This window comes from Branchiostoma belcheri, unplaced genomic scaffold (genome assembly GCF_001625305.1).
Source record: "Branchiostoma belcheri isolate BF01 breed outbred unplaced genomic scaffold, Haploidv18h27 scaffold264, whole genome shotgun sequence".
Lineage (NCBI taxonomy): Eukaryota > Metazoa > Chordata > Leptocardii > Amphioxiformes > Branchiostomatidae > Branchiostoma > Branchiostoma belcheri.
The window spans coordinates 193153-217997 of record NW_017803870.1 but is presented as its reverse complement, the minus strand read 5'-3'; the positions used below and the strand labels follow the sequence as shown (position 1 = coordinate 217997).

The 24845-nt window shown below is 41.6% G+C and overlaps 4 protein-coding genes across 4 annotated transcripts in view; 3 read left to right on the top strand and 1 right to left on the bottom strand.

The window, feature by feature from the left end:
- The window catches only part of LOC109472064 (D-galactoside-specific lectin-like), a 3569-nt gene extending 1510 nt beyond the window's left edge, over positions 1–2059 (top strand). Inside the window, exons 2-4 of the mRNA XM_019771638.1 lie at positions 199–277; positions 1080–1367; positions 1650–2059. Of these exons, the coding sequence (XP_019627197.1) occupies positions 217–277; positions 1080–1366 (348 nt within the window). The 5' untranslated portion in view covers positions 199–216 and the 3' untranslated portion in view covers position 1367; positions 1650–2059. The remainder of the gene's footprint in view (positions 1–198; positions 278–1079; positions 1368–1649) is intronic.
- Positions 2060–4195: 2136 nt separating this feature from the next.
- LOC109472061 lies at positions 4196–7274 on the bottom strand. Its single transcript, XM_019771637.1, has one exon. The coding sequence runs from the start codon at positions 7203–7205 to the stop codon at positions 4275–4277; it is 2931 nt and encodes a 976-aa protein (XP_019627196.1). The 5' UTR covers positions 7206–7274; the 3' UTR covers positions 4196–4274.
- A 1484-nt stretch (positions 7275–8758) lies between these two features.
- On the top strand, positions 8759–19717 carry LOC109472060. The gene is made up of 9 exons (XM_019771636.1): positions 8759–8849; positions 11774–11891; positions 13060–13190; positions 14018–14124; positions 14749–14816; positions 15109–15257; positions 17161–17422; positions 18553–18705; positions 19552–19717. Exons 1-9 carry the CDS (start codon positions 8759–8761, stop codon positions 19715–19717), a joined length of 1245 nt encoding a protein of 414 aa, XP_019627195.1.
- A 1218-nt stretch (positions 19718–20935) lies between these two features.
- LOC109472059 overlaps positions 20936–24845 on the top strand; it is a 28700-nt gene continuing 24790 nt past the window's right edge. The window contains exons 1-4 of the mRNA XM_019771635.1: positions 20936–21042; positions 21518–21582; positions 23038–23144; positions 23611–23907. Of these exons, the coding sequence (XP_019627194.1) occupies positions 20986–21042; positions 21518–21582; positions 23038–23144; positions 23611–23907 (526 nt within the window). The 5' untranslated portion in view covers positions 20936–20985. The remainder of the gene's footprint in view (positions 21043–21517; positions 21583–23037; positions 23145–23610; positions 23908–24845) is intronic.

Genomic DNA, 24845 nt, shown 5'->3' with positions numbered 1-24845 from the left:
ATTCAACATTCTGGCTACGGGCATGCGTTGCTCCAGACTTTCTTCCAATACTTATAACGTTATTAACCTTCCCCGGAGATCGCCCTGAGGTCAGACGGGATTTGGTACCGTTCTTTTTACTGTAGCGTTAGTAGTAAGATATCTTACATGGAGTCTTTCACCGTGACCTCCTCAGCTTTACATCGTATCTTTCTACAGGCCTTTGCAGTTCTCAACATGAAGACTTTTGTGGTCCTGGCTCTCCTACTGGCGGCTCTCTTCGCTCCAAGCGAACAACGTAAGTACTTAGTCTTTTCTAGTTTCTAGTTTACTATTCATTTTGTTAATGTTGAACTGTACGATTACCTTAAATCACGCCGATTTTACTTCAATCAGCCTGGTAATTTGCTACGGGCCTGCTTAGGAGTGTTTTACCGGCTCCAGTCGGACTTAGAAATTACTGTCATCACGTATGCGTAATCCTCCTGGCTAAAACCAACTTTGTAAAAAACAAACTGGTGCGTGAAAACACTCACAGCATCATAGAGATACCTAGGAACCTATGATGGCTTGCTACCAGGCTAGATTTAGGAGAAAGCCATAAATTCAATGTGAAATGTTAGCTTGATAGCTCATCTGAGCTAGATGAACCTGTCACAAATCGATTAGATAAAACTGGAATGACCACACAGATTTTTGACTATTCAAGCCAAGGCATGATGGTCAAGGAGTGGGCATTCCATTGCTTCTATGTACGATAGTAGCAGCCATGTGATGCCCCGATTGATATGGGTTATTTCATTCTTTTTGCTACATTTGTGGCATTGTGAGGTGTAATGGTCAGACTCAGAGCGTTCGGCTCGGAACCTAGCGGGCACTGGTTCGATCCCGATGTGATAGACATGCCCGATGTTGTGTCCTTGGGAAAAGCACTTCCCTCCCTCTACGGTGGAGTGACACCCACCGTGCCTAAATTCAGCAAATCGTCGATACTGTGTCCAAACACTGATGAGAGCACTACGGACTTGCCACTAAGAACTGTACATTTTTTCTTACTAAAAAGGCCGGAATGTGAAAAGTGTCTTGCTGCATGTTCACAGTGAATATCGTGACCTGTGAGCATCAGACCGCGGTCCTGTCCTGCGGCTCCGGGCAGGAGATGGTGGTGGTCTCCGCTAACTACGGCCGGACCTCGTCCTGCCCCTGCGGAGGAGGACCCGTCCGGACACAACGCTGCTACGCCCAGTCCAGTCTCCGGATTGTCCGCAGCGCCTGTAACGGTCAGCGCGCCTGCACCATTCGGGCCAGCAACAGTGTCTTCGGAGACCCTTGTGTGGGCACCTTCAAGTACCTGGATGTCAGCTACTACTGCAGACGTCCACTTTAAGGTGAGAGGGACCATTTTGTAAATATCATTTGGGCTATTTGTCCATTTGTTTGGTCACGAAGTGGTGTGGAATGACCGGGTGGTGAGGATAGCGAATGCGTTTCTATTGTTTCCACACACCGACAATGCTACAGGCACGGCTATACCAATAATGTTATCGTACAACAATAATACGCGTACGACATATGTGCCCGGGACTTAACTTTCAAGCATTCTATTGTTTCCAAGTGGTGTAATTTTAACTTAACATCATTTTTAGTTTTATACGTTTACTCTTTTACAGGTTACCGTCGAATGATCCAGATGGAAGCCATAGTCAGTCACCGCCTCTACTTCTTGCTGATGCACCAGTGTCATAGATGTCAAGGAGGGTTATAGAAAAGACCAAGTAGCATAGCATAAAAGAACGTTTGCCAATGGCAAAGTAGACAGCTCGTCTCATCTTAACGAAATTCCGTACGTTTTCTGCTTAATGTTTAATGATGATAATGATGAGGTGTCAACACACCTGAAGACTATCAGTATAATGAAGAAACAACATACTGTGTTAATGAACCATTCAAGTACCAATCTATGTCGTAAAGTGGTGTGGCATTTCTAAAGTCTTATTTGCACTTCAAAAGTGCTGCTGTGAAGAAGATCATTTTCTAATATGCTATGATACTTTTATGCAATAAAGGGTGGTGACATTAACCAACTGTGTTTTTGTTTCATTTCTTGAAAGAAAACTTTATTTTGCACGAAACGACGAATGTACAGCAATACAAAGTGTTGTTATGTTTTTTTTTGTTTTGGAATAAAAGAAAATATGCTAATTGCTAACACCTATATTTGTATGAGGTTATATTGCGCCGGGTCATCAGTAACATGGAGAAAGAACTTTATTAACACAACAAAAGTACAGTGACTTTCGAAAGGGCTAAAACTAGTCATACAAACAGATACGTGGCATGGAAACAAAAGGATTAACCTACGTACAAAACTGGAGATGAATCAACCACGGTGAATCAACGTGTACTGTATTGTTCTTCTAAGGCTCAAACATTCTTTGATATATTTACCTATTTGCACAAAGGGTTAGTAGCTTCTAGAGTGAAATTGAATTTAACTTATCATGAAATGTAAGAAATTCCGTTCAGCAAGCGCAAAGAAGGTTGAGCAGCTTTGTATGAGAGGTTGACGGTCAAAATTGATTACTGGAGACGTTAATGACTTCCGGGACGGACGTATTGTTTTGAGAGGCCCTGGATGTTTGTATGTACATGTATCTTGTACTCAGCAGCGTGGATTGGAGTGGTCGGAGATTGGGGTGACCCGGTATGACCTGGATGGTAGGATGCAGTATGAGGTCGCCAGGGATGCTTTTTTACGTATTCTTTTCGACAGGGATGCGTACAGTGTATGTGTGTGAGTGAGTGAGTGAGTGTGTGTATGTGTGTGAGTGTGTGTGTGTGTGTGTGTGTTTCTGTGTGTGTGTGTGTGTGTTCCTGTGTCTGTGTGTGTGTGAGTGAGTGTGTGTGTGTCTGTGTGTGTGTGAGTGCGTGTGTGTGTGTGTGTGTATGTGTGTGTGTGTGTGTGTGCGTGTGCGTGTGTGTGTGTGTGAAGTTCAGCATCGATAACTCATGCGATCACGAAGCTATGGTTGGATTATCATGAAATTTGGAAGGGGGAGGGGCGGTACGTCTCAAGTTCTCTCAACTTACAATATTTTGGTAGGTTAGATCATCAACTGATCATAAACAAATCAATGCCTTTGGGGACTCTTTATGACATATTCCTCATTTGGCTGAGTTATGAAATAGTGGAAATTTTTACTATTACGATTACAATGGTTTATGTTATATACCATGATTACACTGCAGTGCACCTGGGCTGGCACCTGATTAATAGCATTCTTTGGCACATTGCTGATGTACGAGGTAATTTGTATGCAAAGTACTGTATTATAATGTCTAAGCTAACCTCATTTTGCATGTTTTGCATGTTTTTGCACTTTTGCCATAGTCATAGACTAACTTTTATTGTTTAAATGCCATAGTCATTAACTAACGTTGTTGTTTAAATGGAATAGTACTTAACAACATCATCCAGTTCGTTTAATTTTCTCTATTAGTCTAGATGTTTGTAGTATATCATAAAGTCTATTATCTTTACTTTTGTTTAGCAATCATGATTGTCATAGACAATAGGTAATAGAATTAGTGCAGGTATTTTGTAAATGTACAGCGTTAGGCTAGTGTTGTTTTTATTATTCTGTATTTAATACATTAAATAGCAATAAAACAAAACGTTATTTTGTCTTGAAGTACATATATACGATGTAATTAGCTATAGGTGCCCTTTACAACTTGTAAACATACTTATCAAAGTGTTTTCATTTGCTGCAAATAAAGGTTCTTTGTGAATTTATAGATATACATTTGTCTTTGTGAGCCTTTTAGATGAAAGACATGAAGAAGTATAAAGAAAGTATTGAAACATGGTTTATAATTCTGTCCAGCTCTGTTTAAGAAGTGTCTAATGAAAAGTACTAGCAGCATACAGTATATATGTATTTACACAATCGCCAAATATGTTTAATGATTTTATGAGAGCTGCACACCTACAGAATGCCAGGCGAAATAAAGACTTACAAGTAGATTTTTTACAAAATTGCCCCTGCAGTTATAACATGTACTGGTAGGGGGCTCAAACCTATAGCACGTATTTGTGACCTACGAAGCTACATGCCACCCAAAATTCAAAAGCGAGTGGTAGGCAAATAGCAGGTGACGGTTGGCTGATGTTCATACCAATAATTTGCATATGTCTTCAAATGATTTGCATGTATATGATGTAAACAAAACAGCGATCGCTCGTATTTCAGATGATATTTGGTATGTATTTTGGTGACACCTCCAGGGGCGGCCTACACTGCTGTTTCCATCTCAATAAGTAAGCGCGGAATCATCGCATGTTGCACTTGCTGAAGTTTTTCCTCCAACACATCCGGATCCGGTCTTTCTGACGGCATTTCCTGCCAACACGAGTTCATGACGAAATACATCTCTCCGGAACACTCCGGAGGCCGTCTGAGCCGGATTCCTCTCCGGAGGGTCTGTGCTAGTTGCCGGCAGCTCGGGTTGTTATTGCCGTCGTAACGCGGCTCCTGACCCTGCGCGGCGATCTCCCACAGCAGCACGCCGAAGGACCACACGTCACTCTGACAGGTGTATTCACCTTTCTCTAGTGATTCCAGAGACATCCAGTTTAACGGTAGAACTTCATTTTCTTTATTGTCTTGCCGTTGTTCTCTCCCGTCTTCATTAACATACTGCACGGTGGCGTACACGTCTCGCGCAAGTCCAAAGTCGGCCAACTTGGCCACGTCGTCAGCAGTGATGAGGACGTTCCGAGCGGCCACGTCACAGTGTGTGATGGCCAGGCGTTGGAGCTCCTGAAGAGCACGGGCAATGTGGATGGCGTAGCGGAGATGATGAGGGAGAGAAGCGGTCCCGTTCTGCCTGCGTGTCTGTCGCAACAAGCGCAGGAGGTTTCCTTTTGAAGCGTATTCCATGAGGATATATTTCCGTGACGCTTCATTTACTAACCCCAACAATTGTATGATGTTGGAGCGAAGGTTTTCGTGATGCTGGTCCTCATGCACGGCTACCAAGATGGCGGCCTCCCTGTAGAAGTTCCGATAACATTGCGTGTCTTTTCTTCGAACCGCCTTGGCAGCTATGGTGATTATTTCTCCCGTAGATATCTTCAGATTGGCCTTAATGACGTGTCCGAACATCCCCATTCCCACCAGGTGACCCAGTGTCAGATGTCGGCTGCCCTTCTCCCAGCGTCTGAGCCAGCCCGGCTGGACGGTCTGTGCCAGGTAAGTCTGTACCTGCTCTAACTCCAGCAGAGCTTCAGTCTCCCCGTCTGCAGCGGCGGTGTCGTCACACAGGGGGCGCTTTTTGTGAAGTACGATCGCTACACAAGCAAGCAGGGCAATTCCAAAACCTAACGGAACAAGGAGTTCAACCAATGTTTTTGATCCAATTGCTTGGATTTCGTCACAGTTCTTTCCTTTCCAGGGCGCTGCACAGGTGCAGCTGCCGTCCACGTTGTCGCAGGTGGCTTTGTTTTTACAGGTGCAGATCTTCTGACACCTGAAGCCGTGCCTGTGTCTGGGACAGGGAACGTCACAAAACGAACCGAACCAGCCAGCAGTGCAGGAACACTCACCGTCGCTAGGGGCGCAGCTAGCACCGTTTCGACAGGGACAGCTCTTCGCGCACCGTTCGCCGTACGTGCCGTTCGGACATGTGGTCTGACACCTGTCTCCTGTCCATCCCGGGGGACAGACGCAGCCAGACCTCCAGTCACAGCTGGCGCCACGGAGACAGTCACATGCTTCATCACAGAACTCACCTTTCCGATTGGGTGGACAGTTGGCGATGTCAAGTACAATCGTTTCATTGAAGACGTTTCCATGAGTGTCCCGAACTTGGCAGGTATAGGGGCCCTTGTCTTCAGATTGTATGTTAGTAACAGTTTTGTCTAATTGGTTACCACTAATGTTTACAATGTCAGATCCGTTTGGAAGTCGAAGCGATAACCTTGTGACAATGAGGTGATGGACCTTGCAGTGAATGGTGACGTTGGCGGAAGTGTAGATATCAGCCGGTTCGCTGGGTGTCGTTGTTGCCGAAACACCAGGCTTCGGGATGTCACAGGCCACACCCTGCCATCCGTGTGTACATTTACAGGCACCATTGAAACCATGGCAACGGGCGCCATTTTTACAGATGCAGGTCTTGTTGCAAAGGAGTCCGTATTTACCAGGAGGGCAGCCGACTGGACTCACATCCACAGTTACCGCCTCGACATTTTTGACTCCACCCAGATGCCGGTACGGAGAAAACAAACCGACGGCACGCCGTAACGGCGGGAAGTTGCAGTTGTAGCGAGTTGCAGTTTTGGCTGGATATTGATAAGAAATTAAATAGACCAAACGTGGTTTCTTAAGTTTCTCCAAGACGTGCGGTATGTATTGTTCTAGGTAATGTAGATTATCTTTGTACCTGTCTTTGACAAAAAAGAGTTCAATGAAGAACTCATGTAGTATGGTATTAGACTCCGCATAACATGACAGTTTAAATGTGCCGATCTCATGATCATGATTCGCCTGCCACAATTCTGCTGCGAATGCCATATCCATTATGCCACGGACGTCTAGTGCTATGCTAACACGACAGTTGTTGTCTATGACGATTGTGAACGTAGGGTCTTCCATATTCCAGTTCTCTAGAGGTTTTGTAATAATCTTCTCAACGAAAATAACATCCCCGCTAGTCGTCTCAATCTGTGCACTCGCCTGAAGACTAAACAGAAATCCGTCAGAATCCCCCGAATGTCTAACCGGTGGTTCACACGTCTCGTTGTACACAGGAGGATAGCCAGGGACGTTAGTCACGATTATTAGAACGCTGACGATACGCGTACGGTGACCTTTGTCTTCAAGCTGTCCCACACGAATCTTGAGGAGATAGTCTGATTGTACTGACCAGTCTAGCGGCTTGAACACCACTACAGTACAGTCCGTACTCACATAGAAGCGGCCATATGGATCTCCTTCCACGATCACACACGGAAGTTCCGCTTTCCCTATCTCCAGCAAACTGACAACGTCTGTCCCAGGGTTGGCATTTTCAGGCACGGAAACGGTGTATTTGTCTTCACTGGCCCGACACAAAAGACTATACACTCCGAGCAGAAGCGTGAGTCGGTAGTAGTTGACTGACATACTGCAGCGGAGGCTATGAAGGATCATAAGAAAACCTGCACTCCAACAAGACAGCATACACTACATGTAAGTATCCGATGGGCGCATTGCAGAAACACTTATCTAGGGTGCACTTGTATTGTGTGTGTTCACTCGCCCGTGTAGATGTTCCTTATTCGGTTATTCCTGGGGAATCCCAAATAACTATCGGGCAAGCAACGCATTGTGAACAACGCTTGACTATTTCATGACACTGATGTATAATGAATGAATAAATGAATTAGTAAATAGTTCAAAAGACCAACATCGGTATTTGCGAATTAATTATATAACATATAATTTGCGAAGAATTCCTTACGACGTCGACTTTAATCAAGCTGAGGAATGAATTTCAATTCAACGAGAGTTCCACGACCTTATAACTTCGCCAGATGATGTTAACCTTGAAGACTTACGAATTTTTTCTCAATTCTGCAAACTATCTCATTTACATAATCAATATCTGCTGATGTTCTTCTCGTTATCAATTACATATGTCACAAGTTCGAATATTCCCATCATAGAATGCAGCAAATCTATAGCATTTCCTTATTGATGATGTAAATTAGAACCCTGATTTGCATAATTGCCATGTAATTATATCAAGCATCACTTAAGCTACCTACATACAAAAAATCATGACCACTCACCAACCGGTTCTTGAGTTATCCTTCCTCAACATTTTGTAAACAAATGATGATGCAGTTCCTCGGGGAGCCAAACTCACGTAACTTCTTCTTTCTAAGCACATTAGCTGGCTACCAACCCAAATCCGTGACCCTGACATGTCCAGATCACGAGACATCAAAACAGACCGTTCCGCTGCAGTAGCTACACAAACTGCTAGGAAGCCCAAAGTCTACCTCCCTACCTAGTTTTAGCCTCTACCAGGCACCGAGGATCGCAGGAAAAATAGTAGAAATTGGCCGAAATGATGGGATAGTATACCAGAGAAGATCCCGGTCCATAGAAGACCCAATTCACGAATTGGATCTTCTATGGCCCGGGATCCTTTCTGGTATAATACTATCCCATCATTTCGGCCAATTTCTACTATTTTTCCTGCGATCCTCGGTGCCTGGTAGAGGCTACCAGGTTTCCCTACCTTCTCACCTACCTCCCTACCAAGTTTCATTACAATCTAATATAGCTTCTTGAGTTATCATACTAAACCACGTACATAACAAAACCATAACCTTCTTGGCGAAGGTAAAACAAAACCAAAACACTTGACGAACATCTGAAATCCCCGATTCGTTATCAAATGAGATGTTTATACCTTGTCTGTGCTAAGCCATCTGTAAATGCGTTTTACGTGACTAAGGCCTGTGACACTAGAAGGGTTATGGGGCGAGCTAGATCCATGTAATCACAGTACACTAACCTCGCCAGTCTAGTTTTCTCCGCTCAACCATATAATTATCGTATTCACTGCTGACGTGACTAAGCAGGTCAAATCATCCCCACCTATGCTCAAACAAAGGAAAACCCTGCGGGGCTTGAAGGGCGTACGGTTTGGTGGCAGCTTCATTTTAGGCCCCTACGGCCGACTTACACAGACGGATCCGCAGTGAGCACGTACACCGTGCGATATGGCGGGTCTGCCGAGGATGTTTGGAGGCCGGGCGATGTTGTTGGTCGTACTGGGACTCCTGCTGGCACCCCTACTGGCTGAGTCGACAGGTAAGGAAATGTTAGCGCAACCGTTTGGGTTTTAAGACAACTTCTGTTTCCAAGGTCATTAGTAGTGGTGTCAAAACACGTTTGTTAGAATGGGTGAGGTCACATTCGTCGCAGGACGGCGCAAGATTCTGATGTTGTTGTAGAACTTTTAAGCAGCTGTGACAGAACTAACTACCGACAGGTGTCTAAGGCAACCTTTTCCGTAACAAGACAGCTGGATATTTTACGACACATGTACAACTCTACCAAGACTGCCCTCAGTTTGCGATCGTTCCGAGCGACGCATGTGGCCATGTCCACATTGAGATTTCTAATTAAAACGACGGACAAAACTAAAAGAATCTGGATTGACCATATACTGAAAAGGCATGAACAGGGAGACTACAAATCATTTTTTGTAGTTGCCTTTCTGTATGGAAGACTTTTACCAAAGTGGTAAACCTAGGCGCAATGCGGCATGCCACCTTTAACCTATAATTATTGTACGATATGCCTGCTTGACTTTCCCTACCCTATAGTAGGGGAGGGTAATATTTCTTCTGTTGGTTTAAAGGTAGCCAGTGTAGTTTTTAGGGCTTGAAAAACCTATTTTTTAAAGTAAATATTCTAGTCATTTATCTACATACTGAGTTGAAACCACATTGCCCCAATGTATATTGACCCTCATGGAGCACAAATACCCAAAAGTCTGACAGAAAATGGTTATGGAAGGGCCCTGGGCTGATTTTTCGGGTACCACCCATAAAATAAATGACTCAACTTAGGGCTTGTTTCTGCAGTTTTAAATGTCCAAAGTTTGAAATACTGATTGAAATGTGCTAATGTGAAGCAGTATGTGTCAATATCATAAAAATTGCCTTATTCCAAATATTTCCAGTTTTGCTGACCTGAAATCGCATTGGATGCCTTTAAGAGCCCTAACGTAGCTTGCAGATGCTATTTAACTCTCAGTTAAGGTTGTTTACGTACCGTTTATGACATTGAAGACACTAGTAACTGACATAACGTGGAAACTGGTCACAATTACAATGCATGCACCATTAAGAATAGACCGGCCCTGCCGTACGTACATATACTTGTTCGAAAAATAATTTGTTGATGTCAGAATGGTGTACGGTAAACACACAAAGTTCATTTCTTGAACCTCAACGATTAAAAAAATTATTAAAGGCAGAGAACATGTCTTCGTTGCCACTGTACTGAGGATGTGTCACATCCCTATAGGGCACCCTTTTCACTAGTGCAGCGACTGCACTGCGACCGTACGGCAACTAAAGATTTAACAGATTGGAGCAGATTGCCCAATCCATTTCATAAATGAAGAACTTTATTTGCGGTATGTGTGTTTGGAGGCCTGCATGCCCTTTTTCGTAAGGCGTAATCTGGCCTTTTTAGTCTTCGTAATCCGTAGGCAGCCTCCCCAAAAATCAACGTAATTCGTAATCAGTACATTAGCCGCAAAGCGTAAAGTCGTAATCAGCTCTGAGACTGAACGTAATTCGTAGTCGGCGGCGAAAATTTTGCGGAATTCGTAATCGCCACCCCCCGACCCCCCCCCCCATGCAGGCCCTCTTAAATCATACTTTAACCTCTTACATCACAATCTAAATATTACAACAATAAGATATGGTCACACACATCCAAGTTGGTCGCCACACACAGTGCGGTTGCCAGCCTAGTGCAAATGTGCTAAGAACGAGAAGTCAACACATGGGCGTGCCGTATTTTGCCGGTAACCTTTCTAACCCCGCTGTCGTATTCAAGATGGAACCTCCCATTCACTGTTTATCTTATCACCGTTTTAAGTGGTCTTGTTGTTAACTTTCTCGTAACTTTTATACACCGTTTCTTAATAAGATCTTAGACGCACTTCTTACATATTTTGTTCTGTTTTGGGGCCCTTATCTTTCACATATCCAAGTCATCAAGGTTATTTGCCTACAGACATAGTTAATTCTTGTTGAACGAGTACTGAGCGAGGTCAACCCAAACGCGACGACTAGTGTAGTATCAGACAATTTGTTGCTTGCTGTGTGTCAAATCAAGGACAATTGTCCAGGGTTTTTACAAGACATTTGGCAACAATCTTGAAACTACATGTATGAACAGAATATCTATATTAACCTGTACACTAACCTTTCTTTGTCCGATTCATCTTTGTATAAGCTGAAACCCCGGTAAATTACCTTATTTGAAAAGCTAATTTATGTTTCGTATGACTATTCACACACACACACACACACACACACACACACACACACACAGAGAGAGAGAGAGAGAGACACATATATACACACATACACATACACATACACAAACATACACACACACACGCGCGCGCGCACACACACACACACGCGCGCATACACACACATACACACACACACACGCACGCACACACATACACACACACACACACACACACACATACACACACACAGAGAGACACACACATACACACACACACACACACACACACACATACACACACACACACACACACACACATACACACACACGTACACACACAAACACACACACATACACAAACACACACACACGTACACACACACACACACACACACACACACACACACACACACACACACACACACACACACACACACACACACACACACACACACACACACACACACACACACACACACACACACACACACACACACACACACACACTGGAAAGGATTATTGCAGTGACATTACGACTGTACTGTTGACAAGAGCTGGGGGAATTTCTCCGGGATAGTATTAATGAACATGTGAATACTGTAAATATCTCTCTTTCACGACCAGTGAATATCTCTTTATTGAGTTTAACTGGTTTGAAATCAATTTTACCTTTTTGTAATGAAAATTATGATTGTTCATGCAAAATTAAATGACAGTGACCCACGTGCCTCCAGGTGCTGTTACAGATGCCGCTGCCGCTAAAGCTGCACGTCGGGAGCAGCTGTATCACAAGGTCCGGGCACAGGTGGAGAAAATCATGCAGGAAGCCATCCGCAAGAAGCGCAGCGTTGTGTAAGTACAGACTAGTTGAGGATGATAATGAGTGGTTTTCTAGTAGTAGACTGGTTTATTATTAAAATCAAAGACAGACTCGTGTACAAATTAGCAGGCAATATTAATTCGTTAAAAATATCTAAAATCGTTAAAATCGCAAAAAAAAAAGATAAAAGCAATATTTAGTATGAGGAACATTACTGGGTGTCTCCCCCAGAAGCACCGAACTACAAAAAGTCAATCCACGTGTGCAGTTCTGTGATACAATAAACTCTGGCATAGACATACAAAGTTATATATAAATATATAGATATATATGATAAAAAAACAGTAGATGTCAATCGTTGTGCAATTGTTCCAAAGAAAAGTAAGTAGCACATACAGCAAGACTGAACTATAAACATGACAAGAACCATCATAGTTAGGAGTAGGTCGGGACCAGGGTCGGCTGGTGTTCGGCCAGGTCGCAATCGGCTACTGTTCGGCCGCGCCAGCCGAATATTTCGTACTGTTTCAAACTCTGATTCGGGTGTTTATGGATGGTTCGTTCACGGGTGGCAGGTGGCTGTCTCATATGTATGAGTAGTCGGTATACGTAGGGGAGTAGTTGGTAGGGAAATTTGAGTCAAATCTAACTCAAATTTCATTCGATTAGTACATAAAGGCAGGCATGGCCTAAATCCGGTCAAACTGCTCCCGAACTTCAGCCAGCCTTGACCACGGTCGACGTACAAGGTGTTCGGGGGAAGGTTCTAAATGTGTGACAGGGGAAGTTGAATTGATACGAGGGTTGTTCAACAAGTCCTAAGCCTCACCTGGAAAAAGGAGAAACCCCCATTCTTAAATTGTGAATAACTGCATACCATTAAGTCTACCCACAGAAATTCAAATTTTGATATTATCATCATCATTAATTATCACGTCGTGGCGCCCCTTGAAAATCAGCAAAATCACAAAATGGACGCAACGTAAGCTCGTGCTGTGTTCAAGCACCTCAATAAAAAGGGGATGTCTCATAGGGAAATCCATGAAGACAGGGTCAAGACACGTTGTTATGTTTCTATTTCTTATTCAACTGTAAAGAAGTGCTTTGATGGCAATTGACAGCACAAAGGCATCAAACAATTCATGATACTGGACGTATCATTGTCACTTATTGATCGTATGTTTGCAACGTTTTCCACAGGCGGATTCGGGTGGGCTTCAAGATTTGCTCCCCGAGGGAGGCCCAGCCTGAGATAAAGCGGCGGATAACCGAGGCTGTTGACTCCGGCAGCTTCGGCGGCTTCACCACCGAGCCGGGGTCCACGCGATTCGGTACGTTATCGTAATAATAGACCAATCCTGAATGCCCATTACAATTTGAAGTTCAACCAATGAGAGAATGGCAATTAGCGGTTCGACCAATGGGAGAGTGGCTGTACGTCCGTCAAATATTTGTCTTAAAAAAAGTTAAATGACGTTTTAGGTTAATCTTAAAAATTGTATTGTGCGTTTCTGGATATTGTTGAGTTCCCTCCGTTGTTGAGTATCTCCGTCAAAACATAATTTGACGGAGATAGGTGGGACTTCGGGGTCGGTCTTATGACCTTTTAGAAGTAAAAAGTGCGGAATAGGAATTCCCGTTTAAACTTACATTATATGGTGTCGCCACCATGAACAGTTCGGGCATTATCACTAGAAAGCTTTAAGCAATTCATGTGCAAAGATTGGATGTAACAGGTCGTCCGGTGTAATATAGCCAGCTGGCGCCGCACCGCGTGCCTGCGAAGCTTGTGTGTTATGCCCAAGGGTGGTTATACCGGCTATACAGATACAGATACATTGTACGTACATTTTAGCACACTTTAGCAACTTGTAAGGGAACTCAACAATATCCAGAAACGCACAATACAATTTTTAAGATTAACCTAAAACGTCATTTAACTTTTTTTAAGACACCTACTTTGACGATAACCGAATAGCGGTTTGCGAAAATGTTTCTCCTAGCTGAATAATACAGAACCAGAACTCTTGTTGCTGCTAGCTGCTGTTGAGGCCCTTTTTAAGATCTGCAGGCCTAGATTTATTTCTTTGCTAGCATCATAAAGCCAATGTTCGGGGTGTTTGATGAACTGTAATGTTTTGATGTATGATTTCCAAAGGAAACCTGGAGTACTATGCAGCCTACCGTCTGACCATGCGGTTTCACGATGAGCTGCGCAATGAGACATCCATGCGGTACACAGCAGTCAAGGACGACATTTTTGTGGTAAGAAATCTCATAAGTTATAAGAAGATGATATAACATTTTTATATTTTAGCCTATCTTTTGTACTTTGTTTCATCATCATCATTCACTGTGTTCTGCGTCTACAGTCTCGTAGAGATGTCCTGTAGCCGCGTTCAGTCTTTCTTCATCTTTTTCCACCGTGCCTTCTGCTTCGCGAGCTCTCTAAGCTCCTTGAGTTTCTTTTCTGTTGTTTCTTACACTGTTATTACTTTTTAAATGCTTCCGTCAAGGCTTATCTTCTCTGCAGCTTCCAGTTATAGTTTCTATGAATAGACTGTATTACCGTGATGATCGCATTGTCATTGTTGCCATGCATTGTACCCTGTGCAACTGTCGAGCAATAAAGATCATTCATGCATGCTGCTAAATCATAGATAAAGAGGAAATGCAGGAAAAAATGAACATTCCAATAACAATCTTTTTGCTTACAAACTGACACCTGCACCAGTACCATTGAAGTTCGAGTTAAACATTTATCACAACTTTTAGTGATTATTTACAATCTTCTGCAAAAATGTTCATGTATTCATAATATTAATATGATTAGCTAGCAAATCCAAATTCACTGTTGCGAGATTAATGACGATTTTTTTCAACTTGTAGAATGCCTCATCTGAGCTGGCGCTGGTGAGAGGACTGGCCAAGGTGGACTTAGACGAGTTCAGGCCAGGGTAAGTCGGGCTGAAGTAACTTTTATCAGCTTTCAGTCCTATTTCATACATGTTTATTTGCTTGAGCAGAAGTACTGTTTTGGGTGGCACTGGTCTAGTGGGAGATTGTATGTTTGGGTTCCAGACATTGCATCAGGCCAGTCATAACAGAAGGTCAAAGACCGAATGTCAGTGTTTATAGGAATTCAGTGGTGTAATACCTGTTGCCTGCCACGGTTCTTATACATTCAAGAAAACACAAAAACACAAAAACACTGAAGACTGAAATCTCTGATTTCTTGTTTCTTTTTAGCTTCTTCTCCACCTTTGCCATCCTGAAGATCAGTGCACCACACTATGCCGTGACACGTACCAGGGAAAAGTACAACTCCTTTGTGTCGTCAGGCCTGATTGGTCCTCGTCTGCTGGACCCCAACTACACCTACTTCAGTTCAGCACGACGTAAGCAAAAACCTTCCTCATTACTTCTGGGATGGAAGTATTATTTTGGGTGGCGCTGGTTTATGGAGAGTTTATGTGTACTATGTATCTTGTCCTGAGCAGCAGAGATTGGAAATGAGTGGGCAGAGATCAGGTTGCAGGTGATTGACAGGTTGTTGCCCAGTATACCCTGGGTGGTATCAGGTGGCCATGCCAGAAATGTGCATTGTGTAACCATATACGTGGTATGAAACATAAACCATCATATGGTGTAATATGGGTAAGTTATGCCATACAATTCTATGAGGTATAATCTATTCCATTTCATATTATCTTGTTACAAGGAGTTTATGAGAGGCATCTCAATTGCATCCTTGATACTTTCAGGACCAGATGATGAATTTGCATCGGATTTTACTTTTAACAATTCAGAAGTTGAACAACCTTCAACTTATGTCAGACCTTTTAGATAACAGTGAACAATACATTTGCCTGCAGTTGAGTTGTGACTTTTAACCTGTGTGCATTTGCAGGGTCATGCATGTAAAATCTTACCTAACCGGAATGGCAAGTTTCAGAGTGTGCTCACAGTTCATCATTTGCCACCTAAAGATTGTTAAAGAGTCGGATTTCTTCAAATTTCCTGCATTTACCAACAAGTGACTTTTTAATGAAATGCTTGATAATATAATTGAGTAGGTTTTTTTTTCAGTCCACCAATAATGAAAACATGTCTTGACATTTCTCTTTAGAGTTAAACAATGAGTGACCTTTCCTCACCCTCAGCCATGAGTCATTTTAAGGCACACCCTATGCAGAATTTGTCTGTCAATAACAACGCTAAGTTTCGGGTTTCAAAATTGTAATATCATGTTGATATCAGGCCATTGATGAGTTTGATATAATATTATTATATCACTTTTTACAACAGTATAAAGGAAATATCTCTTCTCTGAAAGAAATTTCTTCCATAATTGCTTAAAAACATTTAATCTTTGGACCTTCCAAGAACTATTAACCCATTGTGAGTGGTTTCTTCCATTGCACAAAAGATTGATGTGAAACCTCCAAGGAATTTGTTCAATGAGATGCTAACACCCCCACTATGATTGGTTTCTTCTCCTTGGTTGCTTTCATCGCATAAAACATTTATATTGGACCTCACTCCAAGAAACTTTTTCATGATTTGTTGCATCCTCCCATTATTAGTGGTTTCTTCCATTGCATAAACATTGATGTGAGACCTCATAGAACTTTTTCATGAGATGTTGCACACTCCCAATATGAGTGGTTTCTTCCATCGCATAAAACATTGATGTTGGACCTCAAAGAACTTTTTTCATGAGGTGTTGCACACTCCCTGAATGATTATGAGTGGTTTCTTCCATCCCATAAAATATTGATGTGAGACCTCAAAGAACTTTTTTCATGAGATGTTGCACACTCCCATTATGAGTGGTTTCTTCCATTGCATAAAACATTGATGTGAGACCTCAAAGAACTTTTTTCATGAGGTGTTGCACACTCCCATCATGAGTGGTTTCTTCCATTGCATAAAACATTGATGTGAGACCTCAAAGAACTTTTTTCATGAGATGTTGCACACTCCCATTATGAGTGGTTTCTTCCATTGCACAAACTTTGTACAATGAGGCAGTCCCTCCATTGCAAAAGAACGTCAATGGGAGAAAATTTTTTCCTGATATGTTGGGCACCCCCAGCATTAATGGTTTCTTCCAGTGCATAAAACACTGAGGTGAGACCCTCGGGAAACTTCAGTTGCTCTCATGAACTGCAAACTCTGAAGAACAGTGACTCAACACTTAGTAAATACACTTTTTAAGAATATTTGCTAATTATCTTCAAAGTAGCAATGTATTCATGAGTCATTATTGTAAATTTCCAACGGTACATTTTTCCACAGCACCAAGATTCGAGGCTATTGCTGACCTGGCTTTCATCCTTGACCACTCGGCCGGTGTCACACAGTACCAGTTTGGCAGGATCCTGAACTTCACCAAAGGCCTTGTCAACCACCTGGAGGTGGGACCTGGAGCCGTGAGGGTGACGGTGTTCACCGTGTCGTCTCAAGTCAGACAACACTTCGCTTTGGACTCATTTTCCACTGCTGAGTCTGTTACAGAAGCTATCAGCAACATCCAGAACATGGCACCCCTACCAAACAGGTAAGGCTTCACTACTCTCATCTGCCGAATAAACATACCCCCTGGAATAAACGTACCCCCCGGACAAATCTTCAAAATCAAATAAACATACCCCCGGAATAAGCGTACCCCCCGGAAAATTACCAAAATTGACGGGTAACCTGTGTCTCTTGTACTAATTATATATAAAATGCGCCCTTACTGATAGATATATGCACAAATCTTTAACTGTTGCAATATGCAATTAGGAATTGAAATAGACAAAAAAAAGGGGCATTTAATATTTTGTATTTTGATAAGCACCACCCATGACAATAGAACATTCAGACGAATTTATGCACGCGGTGATTGCAAAAACCGGCCCGAAAATGACAAGTTTCTCGCTACAATACGCGTTGATGAACGTCTTCACGTCGATGATTTGTCAATTTTTTTCACACGAAGTTGAAAAAAATTACTGGTTTTCAAAAAATTAATAAACGTACTGTGCAAAATAAGAACGTACTGGGTGAATGTTAGGGCCCAAAAAAATAAACGTACCCGTATGTTTATTCGGCAGATGAGAGTAAATATATTCAGATCCTTTGAGATTTAATACAAGTTTGCTCGAATCCTGTCTAGACTTTGCAATAGTTATTGGGATCTGCAGAACGTTTCACTGTACATGTACATGTAACACCATTCCTATGAATTACTGAATACATTGAGTTTACTTAGTATTAATAATATATAGGGGTTGGTGGAAAACACGGTCTGGTCCAGACTGGTCATTGGGAATGAAAAAAGTGGTCTCACCTTTTCCATGTGCAGTTGCAGCATCTCACTGTAGAAATTAGATTTTTTTTAAGGGAAAGTGACCCTTTTTTGGGTTTTCCTAACTTTTGATTTTGAGATGCTATATAATGATATGATGAGAAATGTCAGAATTCCATAAACTTTGCTTCATTATTCAAGCAAAATATTTTGTATCTTATATACAAATATTATGAAATATGTTGTCACATGATATTTCAGCTCTCAGCTGCTAAGTGGCCACCTTGTGTTGTCCTAGCCTCTTGCAATTTCAATAAAGAATTTTAGAAATATTAATTTTGCAATCATGCTGTTTTGTGTATCGTAGAATATTGCTTGAAATTGTTTTTATTCTGTAGCTCACGACCCATAGGACGAGCCCTGCGGGACATGATGAGGTATGGGTTAGGTGAGAGAGATGGGTCCAGACCTGACGTGTACAGGGCTGCTGTCATCCTCACCAATGGCGACTCAGATGATGAAGTGTCCAGACCTGCACTGGAAGCAGTCATGTAAGATTCATACTAATTTTTTTTTATTATTATGTAGTATATGTAAACTAATGCATAGCAGGGATAATTGGTATTATATCAGTCTACATTTGCAGTTCTTATTTATATTATAGTTTATACCATACTCTACAAGTGACTATTGCCCATGAAGAGACAGTGTTACCACTATGATATTATACTATCATGAAAGTTCATCTGTGTTTTTAATTACATGTTTAAAGTTAAAACTTTTGTTCCAACACAAAAAGTTCTCTCACCTAGAGCTTTCGACCAGTCACTCTGGTCTTCCTCAGTAGACTGACCCAGTGAAGCTTCTTACGTGGTTTCTTTGAAGTGTGACGTCATCACTGGGTCAAAGGTATCTGGTAGACGATGCCGGCCCCCGTCACGGTTCATGAAGGGTGATGGGCCCTGATGTAAATGGCTTCCTTCACCCCTCTCAAGAAATAGTCTTGTTCATGAGTGTCCGGATTTTGGACACAGATTAACAACATACCTTAAAAGTAAAACAACGTTAAACGTCATTTTAGCCATTAAAATAGTTAATATAACAATACATGGAATATATGTAAATAATGTCATTGACATACATGTCCACTCTCTCACTCACTCACTCACTCACTCACTCACTCACTCACTCACTCACTCACTCACTCACTCACTCACTATCGTCTGTTGTTCCCCATCTTCTGAGGGTTAGACGTGCTTGCACGCTAATGCTCGTAGGCTTGATGGCAGCCCGCCACTTGCCTCTTGGGACACCCTACTAGCTAATTATGTCACAAGAAATGTTGAGGAAGGATGGCTGGGTTCTAAATGATAAAAACAACTTCTTGTACCTTACAGGGGTGGAGTGTCCATCTATGCTGTGGGTGTGTCCAGTCAGCTGGTCAACATGACTCGGGCAGCTGACCAGGCCTTCCCCCTGGCCAACCTGACCTACCTGGATGACAGACTAGCCAAGGATCTGGCAGGAACTATTGCTGCTGGTGAGGAAGCTATAACACATTAACAGCTGTATTTTTTATTTTGCAGTGTACAAAATCCTTTTTTGATCTACGGCAAAAATTAGGTTGCCACAGTGACCTACATGTATAAGTACTTTCCTCAAATTAAGTAATGTTACATATTACATAAGCCTTTGACAATATTTCTAACAGCCTTTAGTTAACTGATACTAGTAATTAAGCCATTAATACCTAAAATTAAAAAGCATCTGCTGGATACAGTGGTGCAAGCCAAGTGGGAATGATTTTTTTTGGGAGGGGCATTCTTAAAATTCAGGTAGCACACTGGGCTACCTAAGGTTCAAAAATAGGTTGCCCCAAGTAAAATTTGGTTGCCCGGGGCAACTGGGCAACCAGGTATTTTGCACGCTGGTGTGTATCATGCAAAGTTAAGTGGCTAGCAACCGTGCCTATCGAGACAAGAAGTTGGGAGTTTGAATCTGAGTCGGGCAGACTGTTGTTGTAGCGGGCATGTATGCTACATGAAAATGGAATGCAATCTAGGACCTTGAGCTGTGGTCCAAACGCTAAGAAAACCATGTGTACTGATGTATGTGACTGTCAGGAACTGATCAGTTTCTGACAGTTGCAATTCAGTAATATTTCAGTAAAGCAGCTTTAACTTTATACTGTTCATTGTACTTGTTGAAAAGTACTTCTCAATGGGAATTTCTCTCGTACAATGAACCTGTAACTGTACATACATGTATATAAAATCTGTCTTTTCTGTCATGACCAGTAAAGAGTAACTCTTTAGTAAGGCCACACCAATTTAATTTCTAGGTTAACGGATTTTTCTAGAAAAATAATGGAGCAGGCGGGCGAAAAAAATAAGAATAAAAACAGGCCTAGGCCCAAAATGGTGACGATAGGAGCCATAAAGTCAACACACCAGTCTGGTTCAAAACTTAAACAATGAATTTTTAACTTTTAATGATACCATTGCATTGAAAGATGGAATAACTGTAACAACTAGGATGAAAAGGACTGTTTTCAACTTTCAGGGCAAAATATGAGCGTTTTGCAGATGATTCTGAATTTTTATTTTTATTTCCAAATCAGAAAAAAAATTAAGCGGGCGAATCCGTAAACCTAGAAATTAAATTGGTGTGGCCTAAGCTAATAGTTTTTAGGTATGATTTTGGGGTCACTGCAAAAAAAGCAAAGTTGAAACCATAAAAGTGTTATTTATCTAGAATTATTTTGTATGTTTTTAGGTGGTGTTGCAACCTATGTCAAAGTAGAGCTTCCTGACTGGCCATACACTGCAGCGATGAGGGACCCACTGTCTTCAGACTTCCAAACCATCTCTCTTTATCTGGAGACACCTGTAAGACAATTATATTCTTTTACTGATCTGCAATCTTTCAGTGATTATTCTCAGCAACTATATTGAAGTTATCTCTGGAGGGCTATTTTTTCATCTAGATAGTAATCACCATCAGTAGATTTGCATCAATAGTATGTAGTAATTTATTAAAAATACAGTAATGATCGTTTTTTTTCAATGACTGAAATAACTCAAAAGCCTGTGCAAACGTAGTGTTTGCTGCTTTATTAATTTAACTGATACAAAATCACAATTTTTTCAAACATATCAGGTAGAATATTAGACTCATACTTTGATATGATAATAGTTGTAGATGCCTTATTACAAATGTATGTACATGTACCTTATACAATTGTGGTGCAATAAAGTTTGTTTTCTATCACAATCAACAGCTGTGATATAACGTAGCAAAAGAGACTGATTACATGTATGACACTTAAATCAAGAAATTTGTCTTCTGTGCTTTTTCTTCCAGACACTCAACATGTTCTCCAACTTCAATGGTTTTCAATACACATATGCTGTAGACTACCAGCCCCTGTAAGAAACCTTCTCACTATACATCTCTGTAAATTTCTTTATGTCATACCGGGGCCGTGATTACATTTGATATGGGTGTTCCAGACCTGGCCGTACTTTACGGTACGGCCTGGGCTTTACGCATATGACCCGGGCTTCCAAATGTTCCATAGAATGATGCGAACGCATTTCACCCTAACCGCGCCGCTTTCAAAAATTTGAATACAAATTTTGGACGTTGGAATTAATGTTATTGCTGCTGCAGCCTGCATTATTTGGGTTTAGGGACACCAAATTTTTGCTCATTTCGCTTTGAAAGGCGTGTTTTCTTGGGTGGGTATGACATAAATAAAATACAACACGGTGTATTCTGCATCATCCTCGTCCCAGCCCTCCCGAGGATGGCCTTCGCGCAATCTGACGCGCGGTTGGGCTGGTACCTCCAACGATACGGAATACCCTGTGTTGTATTCTATATGTATACAACATAATACACAGTCACGTATCTAGAAGGCATCCTTTCATCTTGCAAAATAATGATGATTATGTCCTACCTGGGCCGCGATTTCGTCGATTTTGTCGTGTTCCGGCCCGTGTGATAACTAGCGGTACGGCCCGGGGGTTCTTAACGCTTACGGCCCGGGGCTTACAAATGTTCCATAGAACGATTCGAACGCGTTTCGCCCTAACCACTTGCACTGCTTTTGAAAATGCGAACACAAAATTTGGACGTTGGAATTGATGTTGTTGCATTTTTGGGTTTAGGGACACCAAATTTTTGCTCATTTCACATTGAAAGGCGTGTTTTCTTGGGTGGGTATGACATAAATAAAATACAACACGGTGTATTCCGCATCACCCTCGGTCCCAGCCCTCCCGCGGATCAGATCTCCCTCCGGCCTTCAGCCATCGGGCGATCCGACGCACGGTCAGGCTGGTACCTCGGGCGATACGGAATACCCCGTGTTGTATTCTATATATATTTTTTTAAATTGTATAATATGTTAGAATAGTATTCTTGTAGACTAGTACATTTGATAATCCAGTACGTCATTCTCCACCACATGCAGGGATTTTTCCACTTTAGTTATGATCAGATTCAGACAGGAGAATAATCATGTACACATCTGTCTTGTATTTGGCAAAGCCTCAGGGGCAAGCTAAACAGTATGGCATATTACATTTAATAATATGTGCCCTCTTGAAGAATTTTAGTCATTGCACAAGAATTTCTGTACTGTTTGTACATGCAGATATGGTTCCCATCACATATCCATTTCCAAAAGATCTTACTTGTAAAATCTTACTAGTAAACAAAGACCCAAATAACAACTACAACCATATCACATAGCAAATTAATAAACAGGTGAATAACACAATAAATTTAATTAAAATATTAAGCTAGAAACCATAGCCATCAGGGCAACAATTTTTATTGCCAACCTTCTTGAGACTAGTTTTTTGGTTATTGTGTAGGAATTCCAGCAGTGGAAGTGGTACTCTGGCTGTTTGTAGGTTTGACTTGGCTCATTACACTGACTACGACGTCCTTAAGTCTACCATGGAGAATGCTGGTTTTATAGGTGGGTTATAAAAAAAGATATTGCCTTGTATATATATAATGGCTGCTTCGATGTGATATGACTGGAAAATTGTGTGTGAATGTACATGTGTGCATGACTTTGTATGTGTGTAAAAAATCTATGTGAGTCTCAGTGTGTGTGTGTGTGTGTGTGTTTGTATGTATATCTGTGTCAAGTGTCATTAAATCAGAGCCTTGTCTTGTCTCCTCTCTTCATATTTTTCTGACATCTACATTCCGGCATGGCAACAGACATCTTTGCCCATTTTTAGCATGTCTACCGCTGTCAGAGGGCAATAAATTTCTTGTTTGTTTTCCAAAATAGGCCCAAAATTAATGTGCGTGCTGATTTCATCCATAAAAATCACTTGCCGTGGCCCAACTGAAAAACAAGGCTTACTATATGCTAGTTTATATGTCCTTAACTCACAGACAATCACAAATATAACATTTTATACTCTTTGTAGCCACATACGAAGGCCCGACCTGGAACCAGAACATCACCTGGGCATCTGTAGCATCTGGCTTTGGAGATCCAAGCCTTTCTCTGGACGGCGACCTTTCAACTTACTGGTACCCAGAAGGCCCTGCTTCAGGAGACACCTATATGGTGTTTGACCTTCAGGCTGTGTACACACTGTCTGCGTTCAGGGTCGTCGCTACCGGAAACGACACCAACGATCCAATCAGCTTCAATCTGCAGGTCTCAGCCTCACCGTGGCCGTACAACTGGCAGGATGTTCGGAGCTTCACAGCGATACAAGGTACTACAGTCTTGACAAAGGAGTTTAGGCCACACCAATTTAAATTGTTGCTTGCCCGTCAGTTTTTTTCTGATTTGCAGAAAAGAAAAGAAAATTTTTTGTTCTAAATTAAATGCAAAATGCTCAATGGAAGTCATATTTTTGGCCCCAATAGTTGAAGAAAATCCTTTTCTTCCTATTTCTTAAAGTTTTTTTAATGTAACAATGCAATTTTGTTTCATTAAAAGTTAAAAATCTATTGTTTTAATTATAAGCCAGCCTGGTATGTTCACTTCATGGCTCATATTGTAACATTTCCAGCTAACATGGGGTGTCTTGGCCTGTTTTTTTTTTATTTCACCCTGTCGCTTCATATTTTTTCAGAAAAAATCTGAGAAACAACAAATTAAATTGGTGTGGCCTTAGGTGTCAAGAAACAAATTGTAATTGGGCAGGTTTAATTGTTCAGTATATTACTGTAAATACATGTATTTTTGCAGTGGTTTTATTTTGCAGTAGGAGGGAAAAAGAGGTCTTGAGGTTTACGGTTGAAACAATTCTGTAGTACAGTAGAACCGTGAAACACATATTCACAGTTTTATGATTTTGTGGTAAAAAATGAGAGGACACTGTGTATAGTATAGAGTATAATATAGTATAGTATAGTACAAAAAAGATCTAGTGGGTTTGAATTGGGATGTTGTGCTTGTTTTAATGATTGGCACCTTTCCTTGGTACTGATTTGCTGGTGTTGTGCAAAGATAAGTTATTGGATAAGCACTCTATAATAAATGATACAATCAATGTTTCCTTTCTTCCTGCTCCCTTCATGCAAAGTCATATTTCTCCATAATTTAGACAAACCTTTGATCATAAAACATTATCTATTCTTACTCACATTTTAACCATCAGAAACAAGGCAAAGATAAATTTACTTCCAAGACCTTAGGACCAGTACT